General features: G+C 39.8%; 1 protein-coding gene across 1 annotated transcript in view; it reads right to left on the minus strand.

Moving 5' to 3' along the window:
- Window positions 1–4,137: 4,137 nt before the first annotated feature.
- The window catches only part of LOC310942137 (receptor-type tyrosine-protein phosphatase mu), a gene marked incomplete at both ends in the record, with an annotated part of 191,606 nt that continues 179,348 nt past the window's right edge, over window positions 4,138–16,395 (minus strand). Inside the window, 9 exon segments of the mRNA XM_083907444.1 lie at window positions 4,138–4,191; window positions 4,747–4,882; window positions 5,062–5,225; window positions 7,268–7,393; window positions 9,286–9,417; window positions 10,552–10,725; window positions 11,830–11,979; window positions 13,859–13,994; window positions 16,251–16,395. The exon segment at window positions 16,251–16,395 is cut by the window's right edge and continues 10 nt beyond it. Coding sequence (XP_083763570.1) covers window positions 4,138–4,191; window positions 4,747–4,882; window positions 5,062–5,225; window positions 7,268–7,393; window positions 9,286–9,417; window positions 10,552–10,725; window positions 11,830–11,979; window positions 13,859–13,994; window positions 16,251–16,395 — 1,217 coding nt within the window.

Consider the following 16,395-nt stretch of genomic DNA (forward strand, 5'->3'; position numbering starts at 1 on the left):
TATAGAGTTTCAACGAAGACACAATGTGCTAAAATGTGCATGTGTTTGTAGTTCACAAGCTGCTGGATTATTGTCTGCTCTACACTGTCACCTGGTGGTTAATAAAAGTATTAATATAGCAGTTCCCATCTGCAGCAGCAACTTCACTGTTCTCAGTTGCAGATCATAAACAATTTATTCTCACATGCAGTGCCCACTATTTTTTGAAAGCATGCAATTTGATTCTCGCAAAACAGCGTCTGTGAAGAACGTTTAGGCACACTGAGGTTTGTTCTAAGTCTATATATGAATCCATACATTTAAAGTTATATACAAGTCATTTTGGACAGATTGTAACGATTGTGTGTCTCATCTCTAGTCATTTGCAATATCTTTGCAGTTTCTTTGCAACTCTTGGAGTCATTTTGAATCTTTTTTGTCCGTCTGGTGGTTTTACCTTCATTGTCAAAAATTCCCAAAAAAACACAAAAAACCTCATAACTCTACAATATTTCAGTCACGCATGACATTATTTTACGTGATCAATGAAAATGTAGATTCCCCTAATAAATAAGAGTTGAGTTACTGGTCTTGGTCACTTTTCGGTGGTGCAGTTGTGATATTTTCTGATGCATAAACAGACCATAAACGTCATATAAAAATGGATGTAGTCTTCCAGATTGCTGATGAAGCTAATCAGTAAGTAACTGTTGAATAGCCAGCAGGGGGTGACTCTGTGAGTTAATTGGCTCATGCTAGATTTGGGGTCTTCTTCAACAGAATATCAGGTGGATTTTGTAAAATGTGTTTTAAAAACACAGTAGACACCTGTGTGATTGACTATGCTGATTGTAAAAATTGCAGATCTCAAGGCTTCATAACAGGAGTTCAGATTTATGTGGGTGACGTCACGACTGGTTACCGCTCATCTGCATTTTCGCAGCACATCTCCAACGCAAACCCTCACCTCTGTAATTCTCTCAAGACCATTTCAAGAGGGGGAAATTAGGCCTTTTTGGTTTGTAAGTAGGTAACATTCTGGCATTTTTTCACTCAGGTTCCAAGTGACAAACTGTAGATCAGTTAAAAAGACTTAAAAATCCATGCATTCATCTCAAACAATGTCTAAAATGTCAATATTTAACAGAGGAGTTCAGTGTATTCAGCGACCGCACTGCCAAAAGCCAGTGATCGCAAGTCTAGTGATTCTTCTTTTTCACCAAAAACAACTGCATTACTATAAGGTATTGTAAAGTTGCGCATGCTAAAATAAACGGCAACTTTTTGCCACATTTAGCAAAATTTAATGTTAGTTTTGACCAGATTTACAGTAATGTTTGTGAATTTTGTGATATTTACTTCTCTTGTGGAAATATATTATATATAATATAATTTAGTCTGATCTAAATCTAAATGTTAAATGTTAAATATAGATGTTAAATTTAAATCTAAATCTAAATGTTAAATCTAAATACTAAACAAAAATTTAAATCTAAATGTTAAATCTAAATATAAATCTAAATATTAAATCCAAATGTTTCGTTTGAAACTAAATATTTAGCTAATATGCAAATTCACACTGCCAGTAACCGGATGTACCAAAATAAAAGCTCGAGGAGGTCAGGCTGTGATTATACAATCAAAAAAAAAAGGATTAAAACCACCCCAGCGGGGGAAATCAACTTGAGCATACTATTGTGATTTTATGGCCCAAATAAATATTCCATTAATTGAGAACATAATCAACAGATTAAACCCCACACAACTTTAATCTCCACATGAGGGTCACAGGGGGTGCTGTGCCAATCACAGCTGTCATAGGGTGAAAGATGGGGTGACACCCTGGACAGTTAGCCAACAGATTTATCAATTATGAACATTGTTAGTTGCAGTTGCATAGTTGCAGCCCTTTGCAAAAAACTAATTGATCAGCCTCTCCAGTACATGATGGCTGAAGTGCTTCTTCAGCATGATCGCTTATTTGTGGTTCATGAAAGGTTTTCACCACTAGGGAGAGACAAAACCAAACAAATCAAGACACACAGAGATTATTTCCATCAGAAAAAAAATATGTATGCACAAGTTTCCACAAGATACTGTATCTCTTTTAGCATACAAGATATAAATGCACATTGCCTTGTATTTGCTTATGAGCAAGGGTGCAGGTGGCAGTGGACGACCATGCAAATCAGCCAGTGCTGCTGAGTATAACTTTATCCATTCATCCATCTCAGCTGTACGGAGCCCCTAAAGGGACATGGAGAAAAAAAAAAAGAAATTTTCGGTGTTCGGTGTTTCTGTGTGAAAATGACAGTAGCTACAGGAGTTAGCTCGGCTATATTTTAGCCTGGGACTCTACTTGCTCTCCACGTCACAGTCAGGTTGTGTCTGAAATACATTTAAAACGTGTTTTGAAGCCTTTGAAGCCTTTGGAGTCTGTTTCGGCACAAGGGATACATCACTTTGGGTCGTGTTGTTAATTTCATTCAAGAACAGTTACAAACGCCGCTGGGAACAAACACTGGGAAAGTCAGCACGTTGGATTGCTTACTGCAGCGTTTAGAAACATCCGGTTTTCAAAATAAGACGTGGGTATTTAATGTATGAAAAGAAAAAAAGTTTTTGTTTTTTTTCAAATAAAGAGGTGTTTGCCTCGCTAAGCAAGTGTGATCATGCATTGATTTGCTAATATTTACATAAAAAAACATGAGTAGAACTAAAATGGATTAAATCTCGCGTTGCCTTGGGGTAATAACGATTGACGCCATTTAACGTGATTAATATTAATATGCTTATTATTAATTAATGATAAACTGGTAGTCGAGAGCCATTTTAAGGTCTTAAAGTGACAGTCCTTCAGTCATTCTCATCGCTTTGAGAGGAGTGGTGCCCCGTTTGATCTTTTTAAGAAAATTAATAACATAATTAATTAATAACATTAATTAATCATTTATCCACATTTTCTCACCAATAAATACCTTAAATCACAACAATGTACAGTGTCAATATTTGTTAGTCAAGTCACAAAACCCCTTATAGGACTCAGTGTTCAGTTCCTTTTTACCTTTTGTCTAATCGTAGTTCAGACGTCTTTGCCTGTAAGGACTTAAGATTTCATAAAACCTCAATATTTTCTTGAAATTACAAGCACAAGACTCATTCATGGAAAGTGTCAAAACGGCGGATTGTGTTTTTCCACGTGTGTCCAGCAGATGTCACCCTACCATCATCTTTACCAGCTCCACTCAGAAAAGAGGCAGAAATCCAGAGTCCTACGTGTTTGTAGATACATTTATATAATATAATTTTTTCTTTACAATGGAATTAATCCGTCATTAAAGATGACAAAAAAAGAGAGCACACAATACTGTCAATAAAACAAACCTATATAGAACATATGATTGTCACTTACTGCGAGTCACAAAAAAGTACATACCGTGAATAAATAACCTACAGAAATATGTACAATATGCACAACAAAGATTCAATGGAAGTGCAAATAAAGCTTTGGATCCCTGTACAGGAAATAGGGTAAGCAGATGTAGACTGGGCTGGCTGTGACGAAGCAATAATCATGTACAAGTCATACATAGACAGGAATATATAGGAACATTTAGGCTTTGAGCTCCTGCGTTTAATGACTTTCAATAATAAGCCCAGCAAAAAAAAAAAACTAACAAAAAAACCACTATCAACAGAAATCGGAGAGAATAAAATTAATACATTACATTATGTACAGCGCATTTGCATTCCACAGGGGGAAAAAAATGAAAAAATTATGCTCATTGACCGATGAGGATCAAGGCAACATCCACAGGACTGCAGGTGGCTGAGAGAGAAAGACTGACAGACACTGAAAGACCAATCCAGAGAAAAATTGTGCTTGTGCCGTCTTCTTTAGCCTGTACTGGCAGAAAAACAGGCTGTTTAACACTGTACAACTCTGCTGCCTTTCTCATCCAAACCAACCGCAGAGCAGATGAGAAGAGACGAGCTGGTTGGTCAAAGAAGCTGCATGAATGATGTCTTTGTGTGTGTGTGTGTGTGTGAACATTGGTCCTGTCGGGGCGTGCACACATACACAGGCACACTTAGCACGATGCACACGTTAGCTGCAGTCCTCTGTAATGTCCCAGAACTATATACGTCCCCTGCGTCTTAGCCAGAGTTCAAGTACTCCAGTGCCACTTCATAGCAAAACTTGTACTGGTCCTGGAAGATGAAGAGAGGAAACGGAGGGAAGGAACATGAGTCAAGATGAGCAGAGCAGCAAGTCAGGACACCTACTACTGCAATGTTTGTTATTTCTGTTGGTAAAGATTATTAACTACATGTTTGGACCAATATAATCTGAAATATTATAGTGAAAATGTTAAAACTGCAGATAGATAGATAGATAGATAGATAGATAGATAGATAGATAGATAGATAGATAGATAGATAGATAGATAGATAGATAGATAGATATTGATATATTGAGATATTGAGCGGCTAATAAAGAATAACCTCATCTTATTATACGTGTTTTTAATCCAAACTTGTATAGATATAAAAAAAAAACAATAGATTTAAATTTTGCTGACTCGGGGAAATCTAGTTTGTTGTTCAGTAATGTCCTCAGTGCATAACTTTCAGAAGAAAGACAGTTTTCTGTTTAATACAAAACATAATATTGAGGAAAGCAAATCCTCACATATTTTCAGACGAAACAATTTCAGAGGACCCTGATAAAGTGTGTTTATTAAGTGTTGAGAGAGTGATCCTCACCAGTAGGTCCACCATGTTGGGTTTATTATTCCTCAGTGTTTTGACGGCGTGGAAAACGTCCACAGAGCGCTGGTGCTGGAGCATCTCACACACGATGCTGATGGCACAGAATGTTCCACTGCGGCCTCCTCCATTCCTGGAGTCATGACAGAAGAAGCCTCAGCATCAGAAAATGAATTGCATTTTTAAATACCGATAAGATTCGCTCAGTGCAAGGAGCAGCTTCAAAGTCCAGGTTGCAGTAAACCATTCTGTCAGTAGATGGAGATGTTTCTTTTTTTTTTTTAACAGCTTCCTCCTGCTCTGTGCACTTACAGACAGTGGACCACGGTACGTCCCTCGCCGCCGTCGTACTCGTCCTGCCACTTGTCCACCTGTCGGATCAGCTTGAGGAAGGAGCGTTTGGACACGGGCGTGTCCCGGTACATGGGCCAGCCCAGGAACTGGAACTGCTGCACCATACGGTAGCCGTCCTGAGGCTGGGGAGGAGGTGAAAGGTCACAGTGGTTACGCGAGAGAGAGAGAGAGAGAGAGAGAGAGAGAGAATAAGACTGTAAAGGATGCGTAGACGAGCTGAGGCTCGATGGTGAAAAGTAGGAGAAGAGATGGATAAGGGAGCAAGGAGTCACTGAAGAGAGGAATGAGCAGATAAGACTGGTTGATAGATGAGCACAGTTACTGCTAAAGACGGATAGTTGAGCGAACACACACAAACCTTCTAAATCACACGCAGGCAAGTTGATCAATAACTCTTGTCAGTGATCATGTGTGATTAGATAAATAATAAATAGATAGATAAATAAATAAATACAGAACAAAAAACAATGGCACCGACCTCCGCCAACGTGGAAACACTTTGTCAACCCCATTCTACCCACTGGATCCAGAAGTGGATCTGTGTATAACTTTACCTGCTTATAGCTGTTAGAAGCAGCTGATCTGTTAAGATGTCACTCAGATATACACATCTGAACTTGTTCAATGGGACTGAACCATGTTATATTTAAATATGTAATATGGGTCAGATCTGGATGAAACTTAGTCTGATGGTAGAGAGTCTGATCCTGTATACACAAACCAAATTTGACAGAGATATTATTATTATTTTTTAAATCTTTACCCATCAAAAGAGAAAGGTACTGTATGTCTTACTAAAACCGAATGGGAACATCGTTGGGTGATCACACAACAATTCAGATTGACTCGTCAAATAAGTTGCTAACAGAAGGACAAACTTACAGATAAAGCCATGAATGAATACATAACCTCCTCGGCAGAGGTAACACAGAGTTGATGTTGCTGTGGAGACGGAGACATGCTGAGTGTCCTGTATTTTTTTTTTCGGTGTTTGGAGAGGCAACATCTCACCTACTTTGACCCACACACAGGCCAGTCCCCTCTACTCTACACCCATGACTGTGTAGCTACAAAGGCTTCAAAAACCATTGTGAAGTTTGCACAAGATAGCTACAGGAAGTGGGGGGGTGGGGATTGTGTCATCCAACTACCGCAGCGGGGAAGGTGGACAACGTCAAATATTGAAGTGTCTACCTCCACAAGGACCTGACATGGACCAACTACGACACACTTGTTGTCAGTAAAGTACGACAGCATTTCTACGGCCTCAGGCTCCTGAGGACTTTCAGCCTGAGGCCACACAATCCTCAGGGACGCAATAGAGAACCTCCCCACCACTTCACCTTCTGGTTCGGGAGCTGCCCCAGCATGAAACAACAAGGCCCAACTGGGGCAGGTGGTGTGTGCAGTACAACGCATCACTGGATATAAGCTCCCCAGCCTGCAGGAAGTGCACACACACACAGCGGTGCCTCAGGAAGTCCCGGAGAGTCCTCCAGGACTCATCGCACCTTCACCACAGTCTGTTCTCCCTACTGCCCTCTGGCAGGAGATACAGGAGTCGAACATCACGCAGAAATAGACTCAGAGACACTTTCTTCCTCAGGCTATAAGACTGCTAAATAAATAACTTAATCAGAAATCACCCTGTATACTGTGCACACGTTTATCAGTGTGCAAAACACTGCGCAACAGCTTTAAAACCCATAACTATATGTGTATTATGTATAAAGTGGGCTCCTAATTGATTTCATGTGGCCTGTCATTTAAAGGCGAAGTCGGTGAAGTCATGCGTTACAGCTAAATATTTCCTCACCCCACTCTGTGTAGCTAGCCTTCAGTTAGCATCAAAACTCAGAGGATGTACAATTTGCCCATTGTGGGCTACTTTAAAATACATGGTGGTCCAAATGGTCCCCTTTGTATACCTGACCTTGAATGTGTATAGTAGGTCTATTATGTTTTTTATCAATAAAAATAAAGGAGAAATTGTATATATATATATATATGTGTATATTTCTCCATCTTCCAGTAATCATATGCACAGCTTGAATGTCCGAGTATGACTGGTACATGACTCGTTGAATGAATTGTCAGCTTGTAATCACAGCAGGTTTCTTCTCGTACTTTACATTAACAAGTACATCTCCCCTTGTCACCGTACCCGCGCTGCGTTGTAGATCCGAAATATCCGGCTGATGATGTCCTCCTCCAGGTCGGCGGAGACAAACTCCACCTGGATATGTCCATGTCGGTGGACTCCATTTTCTGGCCAGTACTGTGGACACAACTAAACAAAATAGGCACGTTCACACACACACACACACACACACACACACATATATAGCACACACACATACAAACAAAAGGGAAAAAAAAAAACACACGAGAAAAACAAAGAGGAAGATGATTCATTAGTTTCAGAATTCATCATCCATTGCTTTCAACTCATGATACATGAATGTAATAAGGATTTTGAGGGAGGACAAACATGACAGTGGAGTTGACTTTGACATGTTCTAACAGGAAAAGCACAGGTGTTACTGGTCACATTAATGATGGGTCTGCTCAATTCATGGAAGTCGGGACATTGTGACAGTTCTTTTTCTTAATTCAAAATATAATATTTTTATATTTTACCTCACATGTGTGAAATATCTTTCCATTTAACACATTTGTGTTGCTTTCAGTCCATTAAAAAAAGCATCTAGTTTCTTTCACTTTCATTCTGTCACACATCAGCAAATTTGGTAGTTGTGTTTTGTTTTGGGAGTCACGTTTTTGTCATTTCCTGTTTTATTTTGGAGAGGGTTCCCCCTTCCCTTTTTGTCTACACTGTCGCTGTCTTTACCTTGGTACGGTCTGATTTCTCTGCACCAGGTGCTCATTCCCTGATTGTCACCTGGTCCTAGTTCCCTCTTCCCTTCTTAAGTCGTTTCCTTGTGTTCTTTGTCAGTGCGTTGTATGTCTTTATGTTATTCGTATACCCTGTTTCCATGCCTATAGATTTTGATTCTAGAAGATCGAGTTTTCAGTTTTTGTCTCAGTTTAGTTTTGTTCCTGTTTTTTGAGATTAATTAAACTCTATTTATTTTACTTCTCTGACTCCGCCTCGTTGCATTTGGATCCGTGCCCTGTTGTGTCCACCCTGACACATTCTCAAGCAATATGTCTTAAATCACCTGCCATTTGCCACATTGACTATTAATATTGATTGATGTTTATTCTTATAAGAGAAGTACATTTCGGTGACAGCCTTGTAGGAGCTCGCAAAATCATTCCGATTCCCGCTCCTCAGGAGACTAAAAGCCTGGTTCAGAACATGCACATGCCCCTTGCCTCGTAGCAGTAAATCACACACTAACAGATGGACAAATTCTGCACCGACACATGCAGAATCCCTCAGTCATGAACAAACAAGGGAGGAAAAAAAATAGAGAGACTACCTGGGATGAAGGCAAATAACAGGCATGGGTGCATGCATACAGATGGACTAGCAAATATGTGCTCACTCTTTTTTTCCCCCTCAAATACACACAAAAAAAAAATCAAAACCACTTCTACATTGTGTGTGTGGCAGCTAAAGCACCTCTCGCTTGCTTCCTTTGAGAGTACGTCAAAACCTGTCAAACAAATGCAAAAACAAATATGCTAATGGGGGAAGACGCCACGGCTCTGCCTCCCTCGCCTCACCACCTTCTTCCCCATCCCACCTGTGTTGCTTTCCTTGGCTGGCTGACTGGCTGGGCTACAGTGAGAATATTGAATGAAAGGTCTTTCTTTCAGTCAGTCAGTCAGTCACCTAGGGAAAGGGGATTTGGATGGGGAGAGCAGGATGGTTTCAGGCTTTGATCCTGGGGTGTTATGACAGAGCCTCAGGCTGAGAAATCTGGAGAGTCTCCTCCACAGGCCTGTCTCTCCATCTACCCACGCTTTCATGGCAAAGTCCTCTTCCACTGCAGCAGCTACCTCATTTCAAACACATCCGCTATAGACATGTATGTCTATACAGGGTGTGTGTGAGTAAATCCTCGGGTTCACACTTGAACCTAAATAAATCTTTTGTTTTTTTTTATCAAATTCTCACACTATTTGTGTTGACGATATCAGACGTTTCCCTTGATGATTATATATATGTGTGTTGTTTTATGTATGACTGCTTGTGTATCAGGTCGGGTTTACCTGGGCGGGGTCAACGTCGTTGAGCATTACTATAGAAGTGCAGTGGTAGTCCAGCACCAGTCTCCAGAAATCCTTCACTGTGTTCGGTAAGGGGTGCTGGGTCACGATGAAAGCTGAGGGCTGCTTATAACTCTGGAATAAAAAGAGGAAATAACAAAACTTGAAAGGGGCACTTGCATGTCAGCTGATAACTTACCGAAAATAAACCTGCGACACCCTCTCAATAAAATGAGCTCTGTCCTTTGACCTGCGTCTCTCTAACTCGTGTTCTCTAATGGAGATTTCATGTCTCTGGATTTATTTATTATGACGCTGCACTTTTAATGTGGTTTCTGGCTCCCAGAGGTTTAAACCAATGTTAAGGGTAAAGAGCCTGTTCACCTGAGGTCAACCAGCTCAATCACAGGAAAACATATAAATATATCACTTGAAACATTGGTACATATAGTGTTTTCTGTTGTTTACCGTTTATGAGGTCTGAAGTCTGGTCATGTACATAGATTTTTCTTGCACACAGATGTTTATTAGGCCCGAGCATGAAACATGCCAGGGCCAACGGGTTAACATGCATTAAAACTCGTGAAATTTGGCGTGGAGGTCGGGTAGGCAAAACATGTGATAGTGCCATAGGGCCCTAACCCGTGCCTAGCACCAGGGCTCTATAGTGCCCCCAGAAGTCGGGCTATGGTCAGACAAAAGTTGTCCGATCTGGACGAAATTTGGAGTGTGTGTTAGGTTAGTCCAAATTTTCTTGAGGAATTTAAGATAAGTGATAACATGGCCAAATTTGCATAAGATGCTACATTTTTCCTTTTTCTTTTTCGTGTAAAAAATAAAACATAGATAGGTGACTTCCAATTTGAACCAAACCCGTTGCTCTCATGATTACAAACAAATTTCTAATGTACTTCCATGAGCTCCGCCCATCCAGTCGGCCATTTTGGAAATGACTAGTCTACGCATTTGAAGGAACTCGTCCTATCAAGACGGTGAGGTCGGGGAACTGCTGCGTTCACCCAGTTGCGCGGAGCGAGGGCCCTTTCATGACTGTGTGCAGTCCTAGTTTTTATTGTTATTGTGCAAATTCACTTTTATTCCTGAATATTTTTTTACACTACATAGTATTTTATGTTGTATAAATGTATTTTTATTTTACCAAAGTACACTGCAGGGTGTTGAAGGTCATTTAAATTCCTTCCAAAATTCCTTGAGGTTGTTTTATTATAACTGAACAACAATGTGAGCACATCTGTGTCTGGCTCTTACATCCATGAGTGCAGCGTTGATGTAATTGGAGCTCTCCCCATCAATGGTGATCAGGAAGGGGAGGCAGCGGTCTGGCGGCAGGACGTCCATGCAGCGGTTCTTTTCGTGGTTCCTGGGCAGCAGCGCGATGCTGCAGTCTTCGACCCGCAGTGTGGGAGTCACCATATTCAGAGTCTGTTATTTTGAAGCAGAAACACAGAGAGGTAGATACTTTAGTGTGGAGTGTGCTAGTTACAGTATCTCCTGACATGGTAATTAACAGTCTAATTCTGTAATCAGTCATAAATGGCCTGAAGTGACTAAAAGGAAAATTAGAGGTTGACACATCTGATATCACACTGATTGGTCCAAGAAAGGGAGCTCTTATTACAGATTAAGTGATATATTTGCTTACTGGCCCAGAGGGAGACTCTTCATCAACAGACAACGTGTTTATTTAACATGTTGTTGTAAACATATCCTGCACTTGAGATAATGACTTAATGATTTTTAATGGTCTCCTCCTGGTAGGCCATGCTGCAGGTGTAATAGTTTTTTAAATTTCAGTTTTGTCAATAAGCTTACAACTCACAACTCTTACCCATTTTAATCTTCTGTTTTTTAAAACTGTAATTGTGTATATATACACCTATGTATGTATATGGGTATATGCATGTACTGTATATAAGTGTATAAATGTATCATGTGTGTTGTATATTAAATGTCATAAATTTCTATTGTACTAATAATTATTTTCAAATACTTTTCACTGCACGTTGCCATTAATGAATGCTTTTATGATAAAAACGCACCTTTTAAATTCAATGTATTACGATTATCATTATTGTGGAAATATTTGATTCATTTTGAAATTGTGTTACATTAATGTGGATAGATTATTTTGGATAATGTACCTGCAAAGACGTGGTTTAAACTGGACATAAACTGCTGATTATCCCAAGGATGCCAAAGTAAAAATATAATGAATAGCCACCAGCGTTGTGTTTGAGTGGAAGTGTTTGGGAAAATGTGTTTCTACGTTTCACAACATTTTCCCGAGGAGCTAATACTCTCAAATTCTAGTTTCAGCTCTTTTTTCAATAAACCATGATGTCAAATTCGAAAAAATGATGTTCCCATTTAGAGGACAATAGATGATACAGAACATAACGGACAGTAGTGTGATTGACAGCTGGTATTGTCCAATAGCCTGCTGCAACAGGCTGCCACTGGGGAAGCACCATGTTCAAAATACTTCCTGCATACTTATATAATACATGTTGTATCCAAAGTCATTACCCTGAACTCCTCCTTGATGGGGCTTGAGTTGGTCTGCGGGTCCAGGCGGTTCATGTCGTAGTAGACAGAGCGCAGTTGACTGGCTGGTATGGTGGTGTCGCCACAGAGACATGCTTCCAGAATGGCGTCGTGGATGAAGACATACTGCTCCTGCAAAAAACGGCAACCTCATTGCGAATCCGTTGCACGTGTTGACACTTTCTTAAATTGATCTCACCTGTAAAATACATTTGAATCGCAATGTGAATTTCCAAGTAAAATCAAGATTAAATGTGCGGTGCACACATTTTAAAAATAAACAAATGGCCGTACACATGAGTTCAGACAATGGTGATTAAGCCTATCAGCTCCACACGACACCAATGTGACATCATCTCTGTTCATGAAGACCAGAGACTGAGTTATATATTTTATATATTTCATTCAATGACCTTTCCACATCTTTAGCATGATTTTTCTTTGCTCCTAAAGGCAGTTTCTATGACTAATATTTGTCATTGTCTATAGTCAAAGGTTACATTACATAGTTTTTTACTTTTTTTTTGCTTTAATTTCCTTCTAAAGCAAAAAAGAAAAAAAAAATCCCTTGACATTTTCAGTTTCATTTTTATTAATCTATCAAAACCCTTGAGCAAGTCATGATCAAGGCATGACCAACAACAAAAACAACCCATGATGTTCTTAACGTCAGGGAAACAGGAAGTCGCAACGCATTTCCTCCTCCTCACGTCAGTCAGTCAAGCGGTCAACACGGTGACACAGCTTGCTGGCTTGATTTAAATCTCTTCTGAAGTGACATTTTCTGCTCACACTCTCCTGTCACTTTCAACCAAAATCCGCACACACGTGTGCAGAGGTCACTGATTTACAGATGCGAAGAGAGATGTTCTGCCATTTTGATAAACGTCTGCGGCAGAACGTGAACTGTTCGCTGGAGTTTGCCTGACCCGGGCTGCGTGGGTAAACCATGCATGTCAGTGGTGAAAGGCACTGAATCTGAAAAATCACAGATTGATAGATCGTATCGGAGCACATAAAAATCTTAAATAAGAACATGGCTTTTCGTTTCTGTGGACAGATTAAACCATGTTGGAGGGTTAGTGTCTGGCCACAGGCTAAGAGGCTGCACCAACCAGTCTGAACACCTGCAAGGGAAAACACGCACACACACACGCGCACACACACGCACGCACGCACACAAACACTTTTGAAGGTCACTGAACTTGAGGAGAATGACTCAGGTTGAACAACATTTGGTCTCCAGTTACTCAAATCCCAATCCGCACGTCAGTGATGAAACATTTGCCCATTAAGTCCAATGATGCTTGTGATTTAAAATGAATTACGGGGAAATGATGCGTTCAATTAGACTATGGACACCTCCAGATGGTTAGATGTCTGTGTAGAATCTTATTCATGCAGGTCATAAGTCCAGTTGCTTCTGTTTCAATGACATTTTGGACTCCAGATGGCTAGTGTTTAAAAAAGTGCAGAGTCCTCTAGTCACGCTAGCATAAAGCTGGAGGATGAGTCAGAGATGTTCTCAGCAAGATGTTAGTCACAAGTCTAAAAATATTGTTATCGTAGCATGTATTGACAATGATGGGAATCTGGGATCACACCAACACTCTGAGAACCATCAGTACTCATCAGTACACACAGTACATACTCAGCAACAATCACTGGATTATTATACATTCATCAGTAAATTTATTAAATGAGCACATTTTTAAGTGAACCACACAAACCTGTACGTTTTTTTTGTGACTTTATCTTGCACAGTTATCATGGTGATGACATCTTGTACATGTCAAATTTGCTGCTCATGTTTCCGTGACTAAAATCTAAAATCAGCATGAGCCGCGCTGTCACAACGTGTAAATACACTCCCACAGTTTGAAATATGCAAGACTTAAAGTGATACTTGAATGTGCCCGACGGCATCAAATGAAATGCTGCATTTTAAAAGAATAATGGGGATCATCTGTCACTAAGTGTCAGTCTCAGTGTAACACTGAATGAGCCGTACCTCAGTCTGGACCATGTTGACCCTCCGTGAGCGCAGCTCCCTCACACAGTTGTAAATGTCCACTACGCCCTCTCGTTCCGCCATGTCCAGCATTATGTCGATGACGATGAAGCAGCCTGTGCGTCCAGCACCAGCGCTGACATGAAACATACACAACGGAAGATTTTGAGCATCAAGTTGTATCCGTGCACACGAGATAATAGGTCTTTCCTGCTCCTCCTTTGACACACTCATCAAGTGCCCTCATCCATAAAAGAAATAAACAAAATACATTTGTAAGACAGATATACATTGCATTACTATACTGCTGATTTATACATTTCAATAATATCACCCTGCATAGTGTGTCTATCCCATTATGTTCTTTTGTGAGTGAGTGAGAGTGAGTACTCTGTATGACTTCAAAACAGTTGGGTAGTCAGTTTACCTTATTTTATGAATCAATTTTAAGTATCAATTTTGATCACCAATGCATCTCAAATTTAAAATTTGATTCTGAATTTAATTTTTCAATGTAGAAGCTTGCTGCGTTCTGACCTTTTTATTATTTGACCTCGTCCGGCTCTCGACTTGGATACCGTTTTTTCATTTTGGGCCTCTCTGTAATTGAGTTTGACACTTGTGCTCCATGTCCAGCACAATCAATTAATGTTTTAAATCATATAATACAGGGTGAAAGGTTGCTATGTATTTTTTTTTTTTTTCAATCAACCCCCCCCTTTTTTTTTATTATTTCTAGTAGTTTGCGACTACAGAGTATTTCCAGCCCTCCTTCAACTTAAAGCTCCAGTATGTAACTTCTCACCACAGCACTGCTAGTGCTGCTAACCCCCAGATTTACCACACGCCTCAGGTGATCCTACAGGGCTTTTTCTGAAAGTATGACTCTAAGTCCATATTCCAACATATTTCCCATCATTCACTTCAGGATTTCAGACCTCAGCCATGTTTCAGAGAACCAGGGTTGATCTCTTAACCTGCAGTTCTCTTCCAATATTCTTTTTCAGTACAAAAACAGTTGCTTTTACTTTCAGGTTAGAAATTAACAGCGAAAAAACAAAACTCTAAATAGACACAGAAATATAATTCGGATTGAAAACAAATGATTTGTAGGGTTGCTTTATCAGAATAGCTGGGATTCTTATTATAATTACAAACTTTGTGCTTATGTTAAGACTATCATAATTACACATTTTTTGAGGGATTTTTTTTTAAATGTTTTAATTTTGTTTCTCTCCACATTGTTTTTAATATGCTGAAGTATATGTTAATTTTGACTCATGCAGCGAAGCGAATCACACCCATTGTGTCTATCGCACAAATCGTGTCTGGTGCTCGAGTTTAAAATGTTCAACTTTTTGTGAAAAATTGGGAAGAATTGTGTGTGGGCACTCAGAGCTGTACGACACCTTATCTTTTGTGGAAATGTCTGCAGAAAAGAAAGAAGAAAGTCGTCTTGTCACACCATGCGGAGCCGGACGCAACATGGCGAGCAACGCGGTTTGGTCTCTGCAGACGTTTCCTCGGAAGACAGTTCAATAATGCTTTGGTTGACGGTGAAAAGAAATGCCTACTTAGTTAGCCTACTTCCGGTTAAAATACGGCGACTTGGGGCCTGCCATCGTGTCACAAAATGATTCTGCGGCATGATAGACGCCATGGGTGTGGTGAGACTTCTGTTTTTCCCGCCATCACTCGTGATGTAAAACACTCACACTACAGCTTCAAATTCAGACTATTTAAGTTTTTAATGATGAAACGTCATCATATCATTGTTAAGTTAAGATGTTCAATGCATACTAATAAACATGCACCGTAAATATTAAGCTCATGCTATATATTTTTATGTCTATTATATTTTCTAAATATCTCTACATTTTCAAATGTGAAAATTAATGTTTATATAACTTTACCATTACTGTCATTGCTGCTGTAACAAAGTAAATTCCCCCCTTGTGGACTAATAAAAGATTATCTTGTCTTGTTTCTGTTAATATGCCACAGTAATTTGCATCTATACTCTATTTCATAACTTTCTACTCTCTGTTTTGCAAAAGTTGCATAACCTTACTCAACAGTATCTCCCTTTAAGAATGATAACCTGGCAGTGTCAACAGCAAATACAAATTATAGTAATAAAAATGCATCACGCCTTTCTACAAACATTGTCTCTGGTGCTCAGGATAATTTTCCTGTCAACACTTAAGTGTTGTGATGTTAACTGTTGTCAGACTCTTTCTACGCAGAGATAAACAACGCTCAAGTCAGAAGAAAGAGTGTTGTCCTTCATGCATAATTCTTTCTATATATGGTATATACGGTATAGAAGTGGAACATATGCATACGAGTACACAGTAGGTGGTTAGAATGATTGAAAACCGTCTATGCCAACCTGCAGTGAACCACCATGGGCCCAGCGTTGGTCAGAGTTTTGGATTTGACTCTCCTGATGAACCCCAGCAGACCTGTGGCGTGATAGGGCACACCGTGGTCCGGCCAGCCTGTGAAGTGAAACTGTCGGATCTCCCGGATCTCGT

Source organism: Microchirus variegatus (assembly GCF_963457635.1).
Source record: "Microchirus variegatus genome assembly, chromosome: 21".
Lineage (NCBI taxonomy): Eukaryota > Metazoa > Chordata > Actinopteri > Pleuronectiformes > Soleidae > Microchirus > Microchirus variegatus.